The following is an 18,752-nucleotide window of genomic DNA, read 5'->3' as shown; positions in this document are numbered from 1 at the left end:
AAATGCAGAGTAGTATGAATGGTTTGAGTTTGTTGCGGTTAATCCTGCACAGTTCGGCCTATGATGTTTTTGTTGAACAATGTTGCCGTCACCCCTCCCATAGAGTGACGTATTTCACAACTTCCTGTGTTACACAAACTCAGTGATGACCAATTTTGCCTTCACCCCTCCCATAGGGTGACGGATTTCACAACTTTCTACTGATGAACGATGTTGCCTTCACCCCTCCCATAGGGTGACGGATGTCACAACTTCCTGTGTACACAAACTGATGACGTATTTCACAACAAAATGGCGCTGCCCATGGTCAACCTCGAAACTATCCGTGTAGAATGGGGGCCTCCTGGGCTGAGGTGCACGAAGATCGAAGCGGGTGACAACCATTGGGTGGTAACTTGGTGAGAGTTGTCACCTTCTTGGGGGCTAACCGACTTGGGTCTCTCCCTCCCACTTGGTCGCGGTGCACGAAGCCGTCTCGGTCATTTACCCTACTGTGTCGGAGGTTATAAATAGATTCGGGAAAGTGACTTGAGTGGCCTTAGTGCGCATGCGCTGATCATGGTGTCTACCGTGGAGCCATCGGGAATCCAAGGGAAATTAAAGAAATCTTGACTATAATTATCAGAAAAGGGAAGGGCAGTGACCAAAAATAAATGATACAATATTTGTAAATGTGGATAAGCACTGAGGCGAAAAACTAACGTGTGTCTGTTTTTGAGCGCTTTTAGGGCACATCAATTAGGGTTGGGGTTGGGTGAAGAGGGAGATGCAAAAAAACAAAAAACTACTGTGAATTTTGGTTCTTTTTATCAAAATTCTGTTTGTTTTATAAAGTTATATCTGAGGTTTCACAGATTTTCAATGTGCACTGATACACTGGCCTCGAATGAATCCCTCGGTAATGCTTTTAGCGGTCTACGACCGAACCAAAATCATCCTGTTTCTTAATGTTTTGAGCAATGGGTCTTTTTTTTCTTTACATTTTAATTCAGCTTCATTCTACTCAGAAGAAATTCTTTAAATGTGATGACAAAAACATTAGATAGACGTTTGCTCGGAGAACGTTTGTCAACACAGCAACATTTAAAAACAAGAAGGGCAAAGCCCACACGACTCACATGCTGAACAGACCTTGATCTTTCTTTCAGAATAATTTTACAATAAAACTGAGAAAAACAATATTTTACACATTTTTCCTACCAAAATACATGTGACCCAAGGTCAAGGTCATCCAAGGTCATGCAACACAAAGCTGTTAATTCAAGACATAGGAAGTACAATGGTGCTTATTGGCTCTTTCTACCATGAGATATGGTCACTTTTAGTGGTTCACTACCTTATTTTGGTCACATTTCATAAGGGTCAAAGTGACCTTGACCTTGATCATATGTGACCAAATGTGTCTCATGATGAAAGCATAACATGTGCCCCACATAATTTTTAAGTTTGAAACAGTTATCTTCCATAGTTCAGGGTCAAGGTCACTTCAAAATATGTATACAATCCAACTTTGAAGAGCTCCTGTGACCTTGACCTTGAAGCAAGGTAAACCAAACTGGTATCAAAAGATGGGGCTTACTTTGCCCTATATATCATATGTAGGTGAGGTATTCAATCTCAAAAACTTCAGAGAAAATGTTTTTTAGGCAACATTATGGCCCCTGCGACCTTGACCTTGAAGCAAGGTCAAGATGCTATGTATGTTTTTTGGGGCCTTGTCATCATACACCATCTTGCCAAATTTGGTACTGATAGACTGAATAGTGTCCAAGAAATATCCAACGTTAAAGTTTTCCGGCCGGCCGGCCGGCCGGCCGGACGGACGGACGGACGACTCGGGTGAGTACATAGACTCACTTTTGCTTCGCATGTGAGTCAAAAAAGGAGGACCATATAGATTGTTAAATAAAAGGATCTGTGCTTTAGCATTCTGTCTCATCGTCATTGTTAACTGTTGCACTTCACACACACACACACACACACACACACACACACACACACACACACACACACACACACACACACTTTTGCTCCAGTTACAATCATGTACTTCGTAAGGCTTTATTCAAGTTTGTCTCTTGTTCTTAAACATCCGAATTCAAAGCACACGTCTGAGCTGAGAATATATACATAAATGTCTGCCGCCATTCAATGTGAAATAATGTTGATTTGTGATCCAAACACTTCCGAAGAATGCTGGTTCGTGTGTCTTCAGTCAACCGGCGCCGCATCATCACAACTCCACCCCTGCCTGCCTGCAAAAATACAAACATAGATGGTGACACACACACAATTCAACCCAATTTTTGTTTTTATAATTTCTACATCCGTTGACCGAATTAGTTATCATTTGGTGTTTATTAACTACAGCTTATGCATGACGAAGGTCAACAAAGTTGTGAGTTTACAGGTTAAATGGAGGGGTACTTTGGAACACTTTTAAAAGCTAAAAAATCGGACCATGAAACCTACAAACAGGAAACTTCGTGGAATGGTGATGAACAAAGTGAAATTCATGCACAACAACCATGAAGATATTCGCCGAACACGACTGACTGGAAAAATGACCCCTTCATGGTAGAGTCACACTTGCGCAAAATTAACCGATGACAGGAACGCAATCCTCTATGGGGATGCCCTCCTCCTGCCTGTAATGGCTGTACTCAAGTCACTGATCGTCTAAGGTTGTTTATGGTATACTACGTCCTTCAAATAATCCCAAAAATATCAATCTTGAAGAATTAAATCGGGTTCGTTAGTCTACCGCTCCATTTTAAACCTCGAACTGTTGAGTCCATCCCCGAATTTGGATTCTTTTTCGAAAGACAACCAAAGTCAGACCATTTCCTACAAAATAGCATCTTTCGGGACAAGTCATGCCGAAGCTGAAATTAATGTACACCAAGTATGAAGTATACGAAATACCCTTAGGCCTACTTTCTTGCAGACACCTCAGTTAGCTATCATGCATGCAACTGACTCAAGAAGTCTCACTGTGGAGTTGGAAACTGTGTCGTCTTCAGCCGATTAATAAATTACAATATATCAGTAAACACACACACACACACACACACACACACACACACACACACACACACACACACACACACACACAGTGACACACACACACACACAGAGAATTACAGTCAGCATTGCAAAAAATAAAGATGAATTTTCTTATGCATAATGCCAAAGAAGGCAAATTAGTCTGATTTCTGATCCTGTTCTGCAATGTACGTGGGCTGGCGTATATGTTTAATTAGCCCATTGTACATATCATCTTGGCGGTAAAAACCGTAAGAGATCAAAATCAGATAACATTAGGAAAATGATACCGCTTGCAGAAACAAAACACAAGAATGCATACTTCTTTCATTTTAACCAGTCTGAAATATTCATGTTCGCCAGTGTAAAACCTTACAGGACATTTCCACGAACAGCTTCTATACAAAAGTATGCCCTAGCATTGGGAACTTCGTGGGACTCGAGAAAGGAAAAGAAATAATAACTTAGAAACTATTCGGTGTTGTGTTCTTATCCTGCAATTGAATAGATGAAAAATCCATGCGTCCTTAAAAGGCACAGTCCTTTCCATGCAAACGATTTGGCTCAACCCAAACCTGGCGATGCTTTTACGTAGAATAAGACTTCCCCTTTCCCAAGACACATGACAAAATTCAACAGCCTGAATCAGTGAATGCCTTGTGTGCACAACAAATTGTTATTTTTAATTTTTTTGTGAATTCACTTCATTAACAAAAAACTTGTAAAAAAAAACAAATTCACCAAATTCCAGCTGAGCAGAACTGCTTTCACAATAAGGACTGGGCCTTTAAAGGTACGTTCCTCATCATATTACCCAGTATATCAGACACCACATTGTCATGTTTGTCCAGGTTTTTACATGGAAAAAATAAAACTTTATTTTAACATGGGCACATACGTCTGACTTCTTTTGGTGGAGATTGGAGGATGTGCGATTCATTTCCTACTAGGCACTGGTGTCAACATGTGAAATTCATTAAGCGAAATGTTTTCACTATCAAATGTGTGTTCAAGTCAGAATGATGCCCTCATTTTTTTTTTTAATTTGAGAGATCTGTGATGTCTGACATTTTGGTTCAAAATGTAAGGAATTTATACTTAAGCTCTAATGAGTAAAAATTTGTCTTGTCAAAAACCAAAAGCATATTCCTTCCTCTACATGCAAGACTTTCTTTTATCTGTGCATCTTCATTTAGTACAGCAAACAAACAAAAACATCACACTCTGCATAGCGAAACAACTTGCAAAGAAAACCTCACAATCTTTATTGGGAGAAAGCCCCTGACTGTTGCCATGTTTTATGCATTAACAAAAAAAACCACTGAACCTGTGTGTTGGAATTCTTCAGTTTGATCAGCTATATGTGTTTAAAAAGTTACCTTGATCATTCTGACATGCTGTGGCTCAAATCACATCTCAGACAATGTTGTAGACTCCATAGATCTATAGACGTTGAGGCGCATGGAAGAACTGCATTCTGTGGAAACACAAAACATACACACAGAGGAAGAACAAGTCACAACAATTTTTAGCAGCAGCAACAGTATATATGATTTTATTAGTGTGGTGTTCGTGATATAATGAGTTGGGGGGGGGGGGGGGGGGTTGGGGGGGGGGGTGGACGGGGTGGGGTGGGTGGGGGGGGGATGTGAGAAAGCTAGTTGGGGAACCGGGGGAGGTTTGATATTAGTCAGCATTGTCATTTAAATGTTAGTGATTCAAATGACTGAATTTAAAACAGCGAGAGAGAGATTGTGAATATATTTGTGTGTGTGTGTGTATGTGTGTGTGTGTGTGTGTGTGTGTGTGTGTGTGTGTGTGTGTGTGTGTGTGCAGGGTAAATGCAGAGCCATTGATTGGAAACAAAAACTTGTTACTGTTAAATATCAACAGTTATACAACATAAGAGGCAATGGAAAAGTATGATATGGATATGAAAATATATGTTGCAGGTGGAAGAGGGGAGGGGGAGAGGGTCTTTGTTGCTAGCAGTTTAAGTTAGTAAGCAACTAAGGCCAGCTGTTCTTCTGGGTGTAACCTTGAAATGTTTAAGCAAACATGTTTGTGGATCACCTTCTGCATTTAGATCTGTTTGAGTATTTGCAAAGTTACCTTGATCATTGTGGCATCCTCTTCATCCCATCACATCTGAGACTATGGCCTCTAGACTCCATGGTCAGACGCTGGAGTGATAACAAGGTCATTCTGAAAAATTGAGCATAATTATGCAGAGAGGGGGCAAGGATAGGGGGGTGGGGACAGGGTTGAAGGTTGGTTACAGTGCTAGTTGGACATGAGAGTGTTATGGGGTGAGGATGGTGCTGATATTAATAAGCATAATCAGTTAAAGCTCACAACTATCTTGATCTTCACAGACATGAATTGCATAATGAATCCACAAGCATGTACCTTTATTTTTCCCTTGAGTTATAGGTGGAAGGAAATGTTGAGTGGTAAACACAAGTTGTATTGATCACTGGGTCAGCCTGTGGTCAGTCCCCTTTGATCTGCAGATTGCATCACCATAAACAAACACAATGTCATCATCGTAAACAGCCTGAATGGTCAATCATGAATCTAAGAATACAAACACTGGATCTAAATTGAGAGTCTGCAAACGAGTCAGTTTGAAGATTCAATGAAAATCTGGCAGTCAATGAAGCAGATAGATCTGGCCTTGCGCTTGTGTTTGCAAGCAGATACATGTTTGAACATCCCTTATCTTAACGTTATCATTCAACAGATTGATATTTTGCCTGACGATTTTCCTGCCGATGAGCTAAACAAACAATGAAAATCACAGAAGTGGTAAGATTTTGAAGACGAAATTCAGTCATACAAACAAACTCAACAGAAAGAATCTAGCTAACTACTGTACAGCTTTCGACAAAATCAACGCATTTGCATGCCTTAGTCATTCCTGCTTTGATTCCAATAATTCTACATGATCGTACTGCACAAAAAATACGAAAACGAGCTGATCGAAATGAGTAACACTGCCTCACCTGCTATGATTGTACTGTGAAAGCGAAGGTCGTCTGCGATTCGAGATTTCAAAGTCGAACAGCGGCGTTTCTGCACTCTCAGCGGTTATCTTGCTTGGAAATGTGAAAAGCATGACTTGAAATCGAACGGAAGGCACCATTCTACCTTTTCGTTTGGGCGTTGTTTTTGTAAAATCTCCGAAAACGTCATTTGGAAAAAGGCGGTCGCCATTTTTTTGGGTGCCAACTTCTTTGAGTGGGGCTGCTAGCTAGCTGGTCCAAATTGGAAATCTATAGCATCATCATTATAATCATCCTCATCTCATTAATCATCCAAAATTATACGCAACCCTGTGAAAAAAGCTTCGTGCACCCCGACCGGGAGGGAGCGGACCGACTTGGGCAGATCTCCCATTGGTTGTCACCCACTTTGGCTTCGTGCACCTCAGCCCTGGCCCCCATAACAAACACACAGTCCTTCGCAGCAGACTGAACTGGCACGCTTGTTATGGGCAGAATATACCTCCGCAGTTTCAGTGGCACAGACGACGCACTGCATATTAATTATGCCGCGATAGGGATTATGACGAGTACTTGGCCTGTTTTCCTTTCATGCAACGTGTAGCGGGCTGGGATAATCTGCAGTGCGTCGTCGGTCCTGCTGAAGTTACATAATTATGTGAGCGGAGCTTCAGTCTGCCACTCAAGCGCGTAAAACTTTTCTAAAAAGTTCCAGTACGTCCAACAAACTCATCAAAACGCCATGATATTTTACACGCGTTTTTGCAATTGTGTTATCAATACTCATTGCAAATGTAAAAGCAATACATTACAAAACAACAGGGTTTTTACCCACATAGCCCACAAAAAATGACGCCAAAACGGGCCTTTTACGGCTTCTGACGAGGCTGACACCTGTCTTCTTCAAAATAGCAAAAACAACACTGCTAGGCACAACAGCTGAACCAAATAAATTTATATGGGTAGAAAATGAGTTGTTCTTCCATTTGAGATCATAAACAGGGTCACTTCTGCCTATTTTGAGTTTGTGTGTATTTTAGTGTCTGCAAGTTTGCTTTTGCGAAATCGATTTTGGGGGCTGTCCTAGGTCTCCGGTTCACTGCATAAACACTAATTTATGAAAAATGAAACTCTTTATTTCATACGGCAGGGGAATGAATTACCTTTCTGGCAATATACTTGGTTTTACTATAACTGGCCGCATCACAAAGATCTACAGCAAAATGTACATGATGTATCTGTGTACTTTTTTTTATGACGGGTAGTGTAGACCTCCTGCGCTCCTGTATTAAGTGCGTGTCATGTAGATGCGTTTACTTGTAGGTGAATGTTATGTTATGTCTTGTCTGTTTGTCTTAATGTTGTGGTTTGGTTCTGTCTTAGCGAGTTACAAACATTAATCGCCGAAACATGTCTTTTTTTCAAAAGCGACTCCCTGTAGCAAACTGAGCTGTGTTGACTTCACGTTTGGCACGCGAAGACCGTGAACAACAACTCACCGGAAAGCTGAATAGGCACGTCTTGGATACATACTCGGCGGGGATGTAGCTCAGTCGTAGAGAATTTTTTAACGCAAAAATAATGCGAGACGTCTTAGGAATATAGTGTCTAAAGATAACCTATCCAGAGCAAGTAAAGCATACAAAAAGCAGCTTAGAGTATCGTTTAAAAAATACAAATCAAAATTTATGAAGAAAATATCAAGTTTAAAATTTTCTGATCCTAAGGCATTTTGGAAGATAATAAATGGTTGTAGCCAAGACAAGAGAGAAACATATGCTAAAGTATCCTGTGATGCATTTTTTGAGCATTTTAAACGTCTTGGTAAGACAGATGACAATGATGCTAATTCTGCAGATCAGCAAAATGATCAAAGTACCTTTTCTATAGATACATATTTACTAAATGACCTGTTTACTGAAGAAGAGGTTAAAATTGCTCTCAGAAACTTAAAAAATAATAAAGCCTGTGGCTTAGACACTATAACAAATGAATTTTTGAAGAATGTTTCAGCAGATCTCTTGTCAGTTATTACTAAGTTTTTTAATTTAGTCCTTGTATCCGGCAAAGTACCCGAAGATTGGACTATTGGTGTCATTAAGCCCCTTTTCAAGAATAAGGGTAGTAAGGATGATCCAAATAACTATAGAGGTATTTCCATCCTGAGCTGTTTTGGAAAAGCTTTCACCTGTCTGTTAAACAACCGCCTTACTCATTTTTTGATGCCAATAACACTATTGGTGAAGAACAAGCAGGTTTTCGCTCCGACCATAGTGTGACTGATCATATTTTTACCCTGAATGCTATAATAGACTTTTTCCTGTCTAAAAAGAAGAGATTGTACTGTGTTTTTGTTGACTATGAAAAGGCCTTTGACCTTGTTAACCGCTCTTTTTTGTGGCAGAAATTGTTAAATTGTGGTGTGCGTGGTAAGATGTTGACGATTGTTCAAGATATGTACTCTAAAGCTAAGTCCTGTGTACAGTGGAATTCTAAGTTGTCTGACTTTTTTTCTTGTTCTGCCGGTGTGAGACAAGGTGAGAACTTGTCTCCCCTGCTTTTTTCCGTATATTTAAACGATCTGAAGAAATATTTTGATCGGGAGTCAGCTCTAAATACCTTAGGACGTGAATCCGAAAATGTAAACTGTGACAACAGTGATATTAACGTTCTGTATGGGTTGTTCATTTTGTTGTATGCTGACGATACGGTTATTTTTGCTGAATCGCCAGAATCCTTGCAGATCGCTCTAGATATTATGGACAGATATTGTAAAGATTGGTTTTTGAAATTGAATGTAACTAAAACAAAAGTAATGATTTTCTCAAGAGGGAAAGTAAGAACAGTCCCGACATTTACATTCAATGGTCGGAAACTTGATATTGTGTATGATTTTCAATATCTGGGTATTAAATTTAGCTACAATGGTAAATTTACTGTTGCACAGAAGAATTTGTATGACCAAGGCCATGTTTGCTTTATTACGTAAAACTAGAAAACTGTTTTTGCCCCTTGATGTTCAAATTGACCTCTTTGAAAAAACTGTGGTCCCTATTTTACTTTACGGTTCTGAAGTATGGTGCCCTTACATGTCTGATTTAGCTAACAAATTACAGATACGATTTTTTAAGATGATTTTGAAAGTTGGCAAATCAACACCAACAAACATGGTTTTGGGTGAATTAGGTCAGTTCCCTGTAAGTATTCAAGCGAAATGTCGTATGTTGAATTTTTGGTACAAACTTGCATTTTCTAATGGTTCTGACAAACTTTCTTGTGTGACATATCGTTTTTTGTTTAAAATGTATGAATCTGGTGTATACAAGTCAACATTTTTGCTTTCTGTCCATGGTGTTCTAAATGAGTTAGGCTTTAGTGATTTTTGGCACAATCAATCTATCAATAATGTAACGGATGGTGGTTATTTTAATACTTTCAAAGCACTGATGAAAAATAGGCTACAAGACCAATTTGTCCAAACCTGGCATTCAGAAATAAATAACAATGAGTTTTATTATAATTATAGAATGTATAAAGAGAATTTTGAGTTTGAAAAGTACTTGTCCATCCTGCCGGTTAATTTAGCAAACGCTGTTTTAAAATTTAGAACACTGAATCATAAATTGCCTATACAAAAAGGTAGGACTCTTGGTATTCCCAGACAAGACAGAATCTGTCACAAATGTTCATCAGGTGACCTTGGGGACGAGTTCCATTATATTTTTGTATGTCCTTTCTTTACCAATTATAGAAAACAGTTGTTACGGTGCTATTATTATGCCCGCCCCAATTCAGTTAAATTCAGAGAGCTTTTTCCACTACAAAAAAGAGTTTATTGCTAAAGCTCGCAAAGTTCATGACACTTGTCATGGACTGTTTGAGAAGCGAGTAAAATTTAATTCTCTTTTAGCTTTATATTCCGTTATCTGTTTTGTGTTGTTTGTAATAGTATTTTTGTCCTTATGTTAACCCACCCATCACCCCCCCCTCTCCCTTCCCCCCATTTCCCATAGTAAAGAAATGTATGTAATCACTTTGCACTTGTAATGTTTTATTATTTTTTGTATTATTATTATCATTATTATTATTATTATTATTATTATTATTATTATTATTATTATTATTATTATTATTATTATTATTATTGTTGAATTGTTTCTTGTATTGTTTTTGCTCTCCCTCACCCCTCAACTCCCTTTTCTGTACATAGTCTGATTTCTTTTTGTTTTAGTTCCTTTTATTTGGTGTTGAATGAAATGTGTTTTTATTGTGTTTTTTAATTTTCCATGTACCCTCACGGGGTTTTATTGGAATAAATAAAACTTGAAACTTGAAACTTGGTAACGCGCTGGATTTGTATCCAGTTGGCCGCTGTCAGCGTGAGTTCGTCCCCACGTTCGGCGAGAGATTTATTTCTCAGAGTCAACTTTGTGTGCAGACTCTCCTCGGTGTCCGAACACCCCCGTGTGTACACGCAAGCACAAGACCAAGTGCGCACGAAAAAGATCCTGTAATCCATGTCAGAGTTCGGTGGGTAAAAGAAACACGAAAATACCCAGCATGCTTCCTCCGAAAACGGCGTATGGCTGCCTAAATGGCGGGGTAAAAAACGGTCATACACGTAAAATTCCACTCGTGCAAAAAACACGAGTGTACGTGGGAGTTTCAGCCCACGAACGCAGAAGAAGAAGAAGAAGGATACATACTAATAGCAACAACTCAGTAATGAAATGGAGATGATTAGCATAATGTTAGAGAAAAAGGTTGCTTAACTTTTCTGCTTGAGTTAAGTGAACACGCCGGAGACACGGCTGCACTAGGCAAAATCCAGTGTCCCGGCTGCGAATCAGTGAGAGCCCCAAAACAAGGTGAGGTTCTCCCCAAAATCACAACTAGCGTAGTTCACAGTCCTTAATTTCCCAAAATAGTTGTTTGAGGCAAAGCGTAAGTATTAATTTTAACTTACCTCTACCCATTTCTTTACTTTGGGAGTCCTCCGCGCGTTCTGGGTCAGGTTTCTTTCAAATTTGTTGCGCATTCAGTGCAAATTGTCAGTTTGAGACGTAATTAAGAAAACAATCAACAACGAAAAGTACTTTCATGAACGGCAGTTCAATCATCTAATATTCATTCATACAGCATGACTTCCCTTCTTTGTCTCTGTCAATCTAGGGAGAAAATATCCAGTGATATTTCTCCGTAGGCCTAAAAGTTCGGCCATGACCTAGGCAAAATAACTTGCGCAGCCGCAGAAACAAGAAAATGGAAAGCTTTTATGAAATGATTGGGAGCTACGCAAATTTGACCTCTTTATTCCGACCATGAACCCGCTGTTGATAATCTGGAAGGTCGTACCAGAAATGCAGATCTATCTCTGGCCGATTCATAGATTCAACCTACAAACTGCGACCTCATCTGTGATCAGATGGCCAAGCAATGCGTGAAATCTTGTATTCTAAAGCCTTATGGCTCGTTTCGACAAGCATTAAATTGATGAAATTAACCACATGCAGTTTATTCTTCAGAAAAATGCACACAAAAAATGGGTTGGGTTCGGTGATTTGTACATACACGTCTTCCTCACGATAGATTCGCTGATTTGTCTTATGAAGCCGTCATCAACACGAACACAATGATTGCAGAAGCAAACTCTGTACATACACGACCGAGACACAAGACTGATTATTTCACAGCGGCAATGTGAATAGAGAACAAAGACGTTTTGGGTAAGCTTACTCACGTCAGGTCTTCACTGACAAGCTAAGAACAGACGGAAAATTCCGAACAAAAGTAAATTACGTCAAGTCTCTTTCGCTTTGCGTGTAACTTTGTCATGACGTTTTTTTGTGACGACAGTATACGCAATTTGTTCGCTTCCGGTGTCATTTTAGACTGAAAAGCAACTCAAAAGAAGGAGCTAAGCCTGTGTCTTGAAACAGCTGAAACACTCTTTTGGATTGCCGTTTCAATGTTAACCAAAAAATTAAAGAAAAAAAAACAAGGTTCAGTTGCGAACTGACAGCGGATTGAGCATTTATTCCTGTTGATGAAGGTACGATTGAAGCTTTATTCTCTCCGTCAACCAACAAGACTAGATTTGTAGCAGACGAAAAACAAAGTGTGCGTTTTTCCTGTCTTGTGAAGGCGATTATGTCGTTATACGTTATCTGTACGTTGTGAAGACATTTCAAAGCAAAATTTAGCTTTGATGCGTCACGGGATATAAGCTTATACGTTTTCATCCATGGAATTGTTTTTTTCGTCTCTGCAGGGTGAATGAATTCATGATGTCTTTTCCGGAACTGGACAAATAAAAACTGGCCTTGCCAAGACTGAAACAAAATATAGTTCTACAACTTCTAGGCTTGGGTTGATTGCCCATGGTGAATTTCCAATGATTTGTTTCCACATCCCATGACAAATTCTCTTTACTTTGGTCATGCCATATATACGTTACAGCTCCGTCCATCCATGGTATCGCGTAATATTTTGTCTCGACGGGGTGAAAGAATATAATGACGTCACTCTCGGCAGAGCCTCGAGTGACGTCATCATATTTATTGACCCAGTCTCGACAAAATATCAGGCGATACCATGGATGGACGGAGCTGTAACTTATACATATTTACACCGAGTTTTAGCTTTGGAAGTTAATTGGTTTGAACACAATTCATAAATTGATGTATACAATCAGAAATTCACCGGCTACGATTCAGTGTTCCCCTCGGCTGCGATCCAGTGTTCTCGTCGGCTGCGATCATGTGTTTACAAAAAAAATACCTTTTCAAGTAGATTGACTCAGTTTAGATGGTTTTAGGTGGGGTTTGACCTCTTGAACATGTTTTTGGAGTGTCAATGTACACACCTAAAGACATATAAACGGAGACAGTCTGGTTTGGTTTACTCTGATTATCTCAACTTTCTGCACTTCGAGTAGATCACACCATTCCTCGTCGTTCACGAACACTCCATAAACATGTTCAAGAGGTCAAACCCCACCTAAAGTCATCTAAACTGAGTCAATCTACTTGAAAAGGTATTTTTTTGTAAACAAGAATCTTTACATGATCTTTGACTTAGGTCCGGACTCACACCCCTGACTCTCTTTCCACACTGTGTTAAGAAAATTTTCTTCCCGACGCTTCCGTCATCTGCTTCAGGGGAAATTCAAAGAGGTTGGTGAAGCTATTTATCTCTATAAATGAAGTATTACGAAGTGTTGCACATCGAGATAGGTCAGGTTAGTTCTGTTAGTGTCTATACTTAATGCCAATGGGTTTTTCGGGTTTGTATTTCGCGTATTTTACCCGTGAATCGGCCGAATGACGGACCCGTCGCTGCACAGCTGCAAAGTTTGTCGCTTCGAGCGCAAAATCGTGAGGAAAACGCGTCTTGTAAGTAATGCTAATACATTCTACCAAAACCTAAACATGTCTGCACCAATCCTGCCAAGTGTCGTAGTTGTAGTCCCCCGCAAACAGCTGTAATCGTAAGAAGAATGTGATCATTCCTGCAGATTTGTGTGTCGTGCACCCGATTTGACCGAATTTTAGCGTGTCGTACACCCGCTGTGACGTTTTTCACGTCGTGACGTCCACCCGATGCTCACGTTCTGTGTCGTCTCTCCGATCGTGCACTTACCTTTTGCACATGACCTTTCTCACTTGTTACATTGTGTCATCCCCCATACATAAACACGAATTACATGTATAGCTTTGTTCTTTTGTATTCTGACTGGCATGGAGTCATTTTCAGACACAGTCATGGAGATGACAATAGCCGGATCTTACCACCAATGTGGATAAAGACACCTTGGTAAGTACTCTTAGTCTCGCTTACCTTTCAACCATTGCAAAGGGGTGTTGGGGCAGGAATAAAGTTATCTTCCATCCAGGCCCCACAGTTGGGTTGACATGACAGTCTAGGGTAGATACACTGCACTGTGCGATGCAGGTAGCTGGTATGCCCCTGTCCAAATGGATCTTTAAACATCTTACAGAAGTTACACTGATTATAAACAAAGAGATTTTTGACTCACATGCGAAGCAAAAGTGAGTCTATGTACTCAGCCTAGTCGTCCGTCCCTCCGTCCGGCCGTCTGTCCCAAAAACTTAAACGTTGGATTTTTTCTCAGCCGCTATGAAGTCTATCAGCGCCAAATGTGGCATGATGGTGTATGATGACAAGACCTTAAAAAAACATACATAGTGACTTGACCTTGCTTCAAGGTCAAGGTCACGGGCCTTTAAAAACAGTTATTTTTCACATTTTCCCAATTTTCTCCCAAGTTTTTGAAAATGTCGACCCGAGCTACAAGTGGTATATAGGGCATAGTGAGCCCTATCTTTTGATACCAGTTTGGTTGACCTTGCTTCAAGGTCAAGGTCATTTTGACCCCTCTGAAATGTGTCCAAAACGTGACTTTACCACTAAATGACAATGTCTCTTGGTAGAAAGTGCCAATAAACACCAATGTGCTTCCTATCTGTTGAATTGATAGCCATGTCTTGTGTGACCTTGACCTGGAGTCAAGGTCATGTGGTGTATTTTGGGTGGAAAAATGTGTAAAATAGTTCTGAATGTATGGTGTCATTGCCAGCTTCAGTTGTTTGACTTTTAATATCACCTGAAGGTCAAGGTCATTTAAAGGTGCATACTCAAGTAGATGCAGACATTGGACAGCATTTCGCCACATGGCGGCGTAGCTGTTCACGGTGCTTGAAGTGTGCAAAACACACCTTACAAGAACACCCTGCCCGTGTGTGATGGTAACGGACATGGTCACTCAGAAACCTTTTTAGTGCAAAGGTCTTGCCACACTGGGTGCAGGCCACCTCTTTTGGTTTCCCTTTGCACACATGCTTTGAGGGGTACAAGCTTTTAGGACTTGCATAAGATCTGCCGCATGAATCACATGAATAAGGCTTAATCTTGTCATGCTTCACGTTGCGGTGTGACGTCAGATCAATTTTTTTGTGAACTTTTTGTCACATATGGTGCATTCATGATTTGTTTTTCCTTCACCATGATCAAAGCGCTGATGAGCCCACAAGGTGCGGTAATGCTTGTAAGTTTTACCACACTCGTGGCACTGGTGCAATGACTTGAATGTCAGCCGAGGCCTCCATCTTCTTCTTCATGGGTGTCTTCTTCTTCTTGGGCGACTTTGGCTTCTCTGTCGAAGGCCCAGCACCATCGTCAGCAGCTGTCCACATACAACAAGATACAAAAAGCTTGTGTTAGACTACAAAAAGCTTGTGTTAGTCAGATCGAATGTATATAAACATTATTCAGGTACAATAGTCCGTTGTTGCATTGTAAAACTATAACTATAACATGATCAGTACGCTTTCATATTATCATAATCAAGCGTTGCCAATACCTGCACACGGACAACAGCTACAGTCAACTGGTGGTAATGGATGGCTCACACGTTAATCCTTATTGTCAAAAAACGATAACAATGTTGTAGCTGTAGCTATGAGGTGCAGCCAATCGCTGCTTTCAGCTGTCAGTTCAATAGGTTTACAGCTACATCATTGTTGTCGCTAACCTGAATTTTGACAAGAATCGACGTGTGCAAGAATCCACGTGTGAGCGGCCCATAAAAATGATCCTGCACAGGCTTACATTATAATAAAATATAACTTACATGTCGATTTCTCTTTGGGCGTCGATGTTTCTTTGGGTGTCACCTTTGCCTCCTTTTCTGGAGTTTGGACTATGTCCAGGTAACTATCCATAAATTCAGCGGATAACTCCGCTTCTTCTTCTTCCACAACTTCCATGACCTGATCCATGTTGTCCCTGAAAAATCACTCCAAGACGATCAGAATACAAACAAACAAGGTCATGTGCAAAAGGTAAGTGCACGATCGGAGAGACGACACAGAACGTGAGCATCGGGTGGACGTCACGACGTGAAAAACGTCACAGCGGGTGTACGACACGCTAAAATTCGGTCAAATCGGGTGCACGACACACAAATCTGCAGGAATGATCACATTCTTCTTACGATTACAGCTGTTTGCGGGGGACTACAACTACGACACTTGGCAGGATTGGTGCAGACATGTTTAGGTTTTGGTAGAATGTATTAGCATTACTTACAAGACGCGTTTTCCTCACGATTTTGCGCTCGAAGCGACAAACTTTGCAGCTGTGCAGCGACAGGTCCGTCATTCGGCCGATTCACGGGTAAAATACGCGAAATACAAACCCGAAAAACCCATTGGCATTAAGTATAGACACTAACAGAACTAACCTGACCTATCTCGATGTGCAACACTTCGTAATACTTCATTTATAGAGATAAATAGCTTCACCAACCTCTTTGAATTTCCCCTGAAGCAGATGACGGAAGCGTCGGGAAGAAAATTTTCTTAACACAGTGTGGGAAGAGAGTCAGGGCAGTGGGACTATGGGATTGCATTTCAGCACATACCTCACAAATTCGCTCATGAAAAATTCATTCAGAATTAGATGATTTTTTCGGTTTCTGAAAATCGATATTTCAATCACAAAGGTGACATTATTGTATTCTGTATTGCCTCCTGTATCCGAAAATATATAGTTTTGTTGTGTTGGATTGAAAAATGGGCTTAGAATTAAGAAAAATGTTAAATAGCGACTTTCTTTATTGTAAGATTAAAAAAAAAGTCATTCCTCCATTCCTTATCATGTGCTGATTCAAAAAATATATAGTTTTATGGTGTCTGGCGCTGAAAATATGCTTAAAATGAAGAAAATCGATCTTTGAAAGGAAATTATGCTTCATAAGCCTGTGTTGATATTACACTAGCTCTAGTTTAGAACAGAATACAGAATACAGAATACAGTATTTATTGAGCCAAGTGACATTAAAAAAACATTTAAAGCACAAGGAATTTAGCGTAGTGTTGGTAAAATCACGCACACACACACACCCATACACACACTGACACACACACACACACGCCCACACAATCACTGACATACACACCAACACACACACGCCCACACTACAGCAGTCACGATCACACCATCACACGCAGGGCAGACATGAGGTAAAACAAATGACAATCATCTATTAAAAGAAAAGGTACAAAGAGTGGTCTAAGATGCTGGAGGAAGGGTCTACACAGAATACAATTTTATAATCTAATGCATAGTTAGAACTAGCCCATCCCCTCCACCCACCCACTCATGAATGACTAAAATAATGCAGCTAAAAATATAGAAAAAAAATAAAAATCACGCATCAAAGTCCCACTCAACCCCTCCCCCCCCTCCCCACCACCACCACCACCACCACCTAACACTGAGTCACAGGATGTGGTGAGCTCACCGCCAGCAGGATCACCGACTGCGAAGCTGCCCAACTGAGGGATGGGATGCGTTAAGGGAGGAAACAGCTTGGGGGAAGAAAGAGGTCTGGAGACGTCGAGTGCGTGCCCCTAGGGATCGGAATCGACGACCTGAGGGCAGGCGCTCGAAGAGGGGATGGCCAGGGTGGGACTCGTCAGCCACAATTTTCTGGGCTCTGGACAGCATGCGCTTGGCATAGAGGGATGCTAGGGAGGGCAGCTCACAGCCGACGATCCTGCTAGCAGTGCGCACCACACGCTCCAGCTTGTTCTTGAGCAGCTGGGAGGTGTTGCCGTACCACACTGTGATGGAGAATGTCAAGATGCTCTCCACCACGGCCCTGTAGAACTGGACCAGGATGACCTGGCTAAGGCGGAACTTCTTGAGCTGGCGCAGGAAGTAGAGGCGTTGCCGCGCTCGCTTGACGATGGCGTCAACGTTATCATCCCAGCACAGGTCGTTGGAGATGGTGGTGCCTAAGAACTTGAAAAAGTCCACCATCTCGATGGGATCGCCGTTGATGATCAGTGGAGCCACAGGGCCTTTTTTCCTGCGAAAGTCCACCACCATCTCCTTGGTCTTGGTGGCGTTCAGCAGGAGATTGTTGTTGTCGCACCACGACACCAGACAGTCGACCTCCTGGCGGTACACGGTCTCATCACCGCCGGTGATGAGACCTTCGGCTGTGGTGTCGTCAGCGAACTTCACCAGGCACATGACGTCATATTGAAAGGCGCGATATTATGACATCACCCTGCGCGCGACGTTCTTTCTCCCAAACCCAGCAAAGATTTTGCCTCGTACGTGCTGCTTTATATGGAGCTTATTTTTCTTCTCAACACTAACCTCTCTCTCTCTCTCTCTCTCTCTCTCTCTCTCTCTCTCTCTCTCTCTCTCTCTCTCTCTCTCTCTCAGAGTGTATATATATCTAAAAAGCGGTGCATGTGTGTTAATATCATTCCTGCGGACCTCTCTCTCTCTGTCTCTCTGTGTCTCTGTCTGTCTGTCTGTTTGTCTGTCTCTCTCTCTCTCTCTCTGTCTCTGTCTCTCTCTCTCTCTCTCTCTCTCTCTCTCTCTCTCTCTCTCTCTCTCAACACAGATATTTTTGGAAGCTGTTCTTGGGAGTAAAAAAGAGTACACACTCCAGAAAAGTGCTCAAGTTGTTTCCCTTGATTCGTTTCGTTTGTATGGCCATGTTGGGTTTGATGCGTGCATGCCTGGTTTTCTCCTGTAGATGGGTGTCGGCACAGAAGGTCTGCCCGCTGTCCTCAGCCAACATGCTCCGTCTTCATGGCAGCTCAAATTTTTTATCGAGGTTCTCTCCTCTAGATCCGCCGTGTTTCGCCTAGGGGCTTG

General features: G+C 41.2%; 1 protein-coding gene and 1 long non-coding RNA gene across 3 annotated transcripts; both read right to left on the bottom strand.

Annotated features, from left to right (window-relative positions):
• Positions 1 to 2,047: 2,047 nt before the first annotated feature.
• On the bottom strand, positions 2,048 to 6,290 carry LOC138983676 (uncharacterized). Of its 2 annotated transcripts, none has more exons than XR_011461227.1 (3): positions 6,051 to 6,290; positions 4,425 to 4,522; positions 2,048 to 2,255 (listed from the first exon to the last, which is right to left on the bottom strand). It is a non-coding gene; the product is annotated as an uncharacterized lncRNA (long non-coding RNA). The 2 variants fall into 2 exon arrangements; XR_011461228.1 differs by lacking the exon at positions 6,051 to 6,290 and adding an exon at positions 5,158 to 5,252.
• Positions 6,291 to 17,387: 11,097 nt separating this feature from the next.
• Positions 17,388 to 18,113, bottom strand: LOC138946182 (uncharacterized). The gene has a single exon (XM_070317695.1). It carries the CDS (start codon positions 18,111 to 18,113, stop codon positions 17,388 to 17,390), a length of 726 nt encoding a protein of 241 aa, XP_070173796.1.
• Positions 18,114 to 18,752: the final 639 nt, after the last annotated feature.

This window comes from Littorina saxatilis, linkage group LG13, assembly GCF_037325665.1.
Source record: "Littorina saxatilis isolate snail1 linkage group LG13, US_GU_Lsax_2.0, whole genome shotgun sequence".
Classification (NCBI taxonomy): domain Eukaryota; kingdom Metazoa; phylum Mollusca; class Gastropoda; order Littorinimorpha; family Littorinidae; genus Littorina; species Littorina saxatilis.
This window is presented reverse-complemented; position numbering and strand designations above follow the sequence as displayed.